Source organism: Gymnoscopelus microlampas (genome assembly GCF_963454915.1).
Source record: "Gymnoscopelus microlampas genome assembly, chromosome: 17".
Classification (NCBI taxonomy): Eukaryota; Metazoa; Chordata; class Actinopteri; order Myctophiformes; family Myctophidae; genus Gymnoscopelus; species Gymnoscopelus microlampas.
The window spans coordinates 2771883-2776938 of NC_139954.1; the positions used below are offsets into that span (position 1 = coordinate 2771883).

Here is a 5056-nt window from a genome sequence, read left to right on the forward strand (position 1 = left end):
GTAGTAGTAGTAGTAGCAGTAGCAGTAGTAGTAGCAGTAGCAGTATAGTAGTAGTATTAGTAGTAGCAGTATCAGTAGCAGTATAGTAGTAGTATTAGTAGCAGTAGTTGAGAGTTGTGATCGAGTGAACGAGAGATACGAGTGTGAGATACGTAAGTTAGATTGAACGAGAGATACGAGTGTGAGATACGGTGAGTGAACGAGTGAATTGTACGTGAGTTTGTGTGGGAGAGTTATATTGAGTGAAAGTGAATTGTTTGTACGTGAGTTTGTGTGTGTGAGTTGATATTTTGAGTGTAGTAAGTGTGAGTGATATATATATAAATCCTACTGAGTTTTATATATATATATATATATATATTATAGATAGAGAGGGCGTGGAGGTAAGATATAGAGTGCAGTAATAGGAGTATTTATAGGAGAGGTGATCGGCGTTATAGGGAGAGAATAGGAGAAAATAGGTGGTAATAGAGAGGAGATAAAGTTTATATTAGATATAGTGTACTGTGAGAGAGTAGCTATGGTAGGGAAAAAGCGCAAGAACACCCCCGGACCTGGTCAGCAGTCCATGGAGAGGTTCTTGGTTGGGGCTGGTGCAGCAGCCTCCCAAGCTCCGGTGGTTTATCCTCCTCCTGTGGACCTCCAACCAGGGCCGAGTGTCGGCACCCAGGACCGCGAGGACCTGCCCCCCGGCCGTAGGAGCGATCCGAGCAGCATGGTCCTTCGTCCCCGTCCTCCTGCGAGCCCTGACCGGGCCGGGGCCGGTGGCAGTGTTACGGGGAGCGAGTTGGGGTCAGGGGTGGAGGGATCCAACACCGACGCCGACAGTGACAGTAGTGGTGCCTCTGAGGGCTCGGCTTGGGAACCGGCGGCTCTCAGTCGGGGCAACAGTCCTTTTTCCAGTGGTAAGCATACTTTTTTTATATCGTTTTATGTGTTACAAGTTGATTTGATCGAGTTGTATTCGTTACTAGTTCATCTGACCGTGCGTTTAGTTGATTCAATGCAGAAAAGTAAACTATCGTCGTTGCCAGGTTTGCTATACCATGGTTCACATGACGCTAGTATCTGTTTCAGGGCTAGGTCTGCTAAGCCACACTGGACTTGTTTTTCTGTAAATCTGCTTGGAAATGATGGTAATTGTGGTTGTGATTTTGTAGATGGACTATTTTCACCTTGTTTTAGATATGTTTGAAGTGCCCATGTGGCCTATACTCGGCTATTCGCTTCTTGTGGGCTCGTTTTCATAGACCTGGTTGCTTATTACTTTCCCACGATCTGGCAACATAGACGACAGGCTGTGGCCCGATTTTCGTTACTGTATGTGGCTGCGGTTCTCAACCTGTGGTTCGTTGGCCACAACGGAGCGAGCCTCGCACAACGCCAACTGAATAAAATGAACAGATCTACACGCTTTTTGAGCTTGTAGATCTGTTCATTTTATTCAGTTTTCTTGTAGGGGGAAAATGCCAGCTGCATGCCCCCTCCCTCTGTCTGCACATTATGGCTGTCATAATATAAAAGACATCAAAGCATCCGTTCAGGTCAGGCCACATAATAACAACAACAAAAATCCTGTAGGTCAAAGGGGTTTTGTTTTTGTTATGTTGTTTTTCTGACCTGAACTGAAGCCTTTGATGTCGATCAGGCATGTCTATTTGATCTCATATGTGCCTTTTGTCAGTCGCTCTGTCTGGATAATGTTTGCTAAATGCATAATATTCACCAAAGTATTTGAAATTGTATTGTAGATGCTGAGGAGGAGGTACTGGTGGGTGCTCTGGAACTGGTGTCTGCCATGGATGCAGATGATGATGATGATGATGACGGTAGTAGGGGTGAGTGAATTGTCAATTATAGCACATGAATGAAAAAATGCTAAAACCAGGGTAATGGTAAATGTATTCTCTCATATTTATTTATTCAGTGTATATATGCATGTGGTCTGTGGATGATAAATGCTTTGCTAAAGATGGACATAATATCTAAAAAAAAGTATATGTTATGTTACACAGGGTCGCATGCTAGTGGTGAGGAGGAGGTGGAGGAGGGAGCAGTTGGTGGAGCGGTTGGTGGAGCTGGTCGTGGAGGTAAGAATTATTATCGTGTGTGTGTGTGTGTGTGTGTGTGTGTGTGTGTGTGTGTGTGTGTGTGTGTGTGTGTGTCAAAGAAAAAAGTATTTTATGGTAATGATCTATTTCTATAATTCACAGGTGGTGCCAAGGGCAAGAAGGACAAGGGTCCTCCTCCTGTGTGGCATTCCACAGGATGGTGTCCTCGGGACATCCCCTTCACAGCTGGGACTCCGGGTCCTCAAAACGCCGCTGCTGCTCTGCAGTCTGATGAGCCCGTGGACTTCTTTGAGCTGCTGCTGTCGGATGAGTTGTTGGAGGAAATCCGCACTCAAACCAACCTCTATGCCGAACAGAAGCCGGACAGTGACAAGAAGTATGGCAGAGCAAAGAAGTGGAAAGCGGTGGATCTAGACGAGCTCAAGCGCTTCCTGGGGCTCTTTCTTCTGACAGGAATCAGCCAAAAGCCTGAGATCGCCATGTACTGGTCCACTGATGAGTACGTCGAGGCCGCCGTCTTCCGGAAAGTGATGCCGAGGAACAGGTTCCAGGCCATTTTGAGCAACCTCCACTTCGTGGACAACAGCATCCCCCGCCCTGTACCAGAAAAGCCCGAAGACGTAGACAAACTCTGGAGAGTCCGCCCAATACTGCAGTCCTTGCTGGCCAATTTCCAGGAGATGTACCTGCCGAGCGTGGACATCAGTCTTGATGAGGGAATGCTGTTGTGGCGGGGACGCCTGGAGTTCAAGGTCTATGCCCCACAGAAGCCGGTCAAGTACGGCATCAGGTCGTACATTTTGTGTGATTCAGCAACAGGCTACCTCCACAACATGCTGCCATACTGTAAAAAGAAGCAGACACTACCTGTCATCATAACAACACTCTTAGGCAGTTTAGCTGGATGTGGATATAGGCTCTATATGGACAACCTGTACAATTCAGTGGATACGGCCATTATGCTCCTGAACAAGAAGACATACGTCTGCGGGACCCTGCGTAAGAAGCGAGGACAGCCACCAGCCATCGCAGATGTTACCCCTTCAAAGCTGCCACTGGGGTCCACCATCTCTCGCCACTCCAGGGACGTGATGGTACTGGCATGGCGAGCCAAGAAAACAAAAATCGTCACGATGATCTCCACCTTGCACCCTCATGACATGCTGCCCGTGTCCAGGAAGGAGAAAAAACACAGCAAGAAGGTGGTCGAAGAGAAGCCTGTGTGTGTTATTGAGTATAACAAACACATGAACGGGGTCGACAAGCTAGACCAGAACCTCAGCTATTACATGTGTACCAGGAAAACGAGGAAGTGGACAAAAAAGTTCTTCTTTTATATGCTCCAGATTACCCAGTTCAACGCCTATGTGATCTACAAGGCCAGGCACCCAGCCCAACCCAAAATTCAGAACTTCTACTCGTTCATCTTGGCAGTAGTGAAGTCCTGGACCACCCGCGGGAACATTGGGGGAGTGGCCCGTCCTCAGCAGGGTAGGAATGAGGCCCCGCCTGCTGAGGAGGGGTCCGAGGAAGAGGATGAAGACGGAGAGGAGGGGTCCGAGGAAGAGCAGGAAGACGGCGCCGCCCGTCCTCAGCAGGGTAGGAATGAGGCCCCGCCTGCTGAGGAGGGGTCCGAGGAAGAGGATGAAGACGGAGAGGAGGGGTCCGAGGAAGAGCAGGAAGACGGCGCCGCCCGTCCTCAGGAGGGTAGGAGTGAGGCCCCGCCTCCTGGGGATCGCCCCGGAGCTGCCCGTCGTCAGGAGGGTAGGAGTGAGGCCCCGCCTCCTGGGGATCGCCCCAGAGCTGCCCGTCGTCAGGAGGGTAGGAGTGAGGCCCCGCCTCCTGGGGATCGCCCCAGAGCTGCCCGTCGTCAGGAGGGTAGGAGTGAGGCCCCGCCTCCTGGGGATCGCCCCAGAGCTGCCCGTCGTCAGGAGGGTAGGAGTGAGGCCCCGCCTCCTGGGGATGCCCCACGTGTTAGACACCCATTGCCACCAAACGTTGACCCCGAGTCCAGGCTGAATGACAGACTAGATCACGAACTGATCAATTTCCCCAAAGCAAGTTCTGCTAAGAAGTACCCACAAAGGTGTTGTAGGGTTTGTTCCCGATCGAAGCTACCGTCAAAGAAGAAGGACGGGAAAAACATCCGGAGTGAGACAAGCTTTGAGTGCAAGTCCTGTCGTGTGCCCTTGCACCACCAATGTACACATCGGTACCACACTGTAAAAGACTACTAGAGTGGCCTCGAGAGCCGGGTGAAGGGTAGACGCACGTTGATCCGCTCAGGGTGCTGCAAAAAAAAGAACTTTATTTTTGTTTATTTATTTGCGCTGATTGCACTCAATTTATTGATTTGAATGATTAGTATTTATTATTATTTGATGTAGTTACATTTACTTTGAAAGCACTTTGTGAAGCAGCTGCTACTATGTTGTTCAACCTACCAACCTCAACCTGCCTATTCATACTGCTTCATGCCAGGCAGATATTTTACTTTTATTTATTTATTTTGCTCTAATAGCACCAATTTGTTGTTGTACTCCCTAGAGAAAAAAAAAAGGCAAGCTTGTAGATCTGCAATGAATGTAGTATTGACATTTTGAATTGTGTGGGCAAAAAGTTTGGAAAATGACGCTCTCGATGAATATATTGATGTTGCACATCACCTTTGAATTGTTATTATTTATTATTTGAAAAAAAAATGAAAAAAAAAAAAATATTGTGAAAAATGTTGTTTGAATTGAGCACTTTGGAGCGAAACAGAGCAATAGATGTACAATCAAAAGCATTTTTTTTTAATTTTTTTTATAAACAAGTATTGTTTACATGACTGATGTCAATGAAGGCCCTAAATAAATTTGAAACACTTTTGAAATCAAGTTATGCCTCTAAATGTGTGTCATTTACTAAAACGCTCATATCTCAGCTTCTGAAGAAAAAGGCCTCTTTTTGGTGAATACCAAGCTGTATTCAAACTCCTCTAG

At 47.4% G+C, this 5056-nt stretch overlaps 1 protein-coding gene across 1 annotated transcript; it reads left to right on the forward strand.

Moving 5' to 3' along the window:
• Window positions 1-520: 520 nt before the first annotated feature.
• LOC311065118 (uncharacterized protein) lies at window positions 521-4613 on the forward strand (the record flags this gene model as incomplete). The annotated part of the gene is made up of 4 exons (XM_084085335.1): window positions 521-905; window positions 1752-1838; window positions 2016-2090; window positions 2214-4613. 4 exons carry the CDS (start codon window positions 521-523, stop codon window positions 4307-4309), a joined length of 2643 nt encoding a protein of 880 aa, XP_083941461.1. The 3' UTR covers window positions 4310-4613.
• Window positions 4614-5056: the final 443 nt, after the last annotated feature.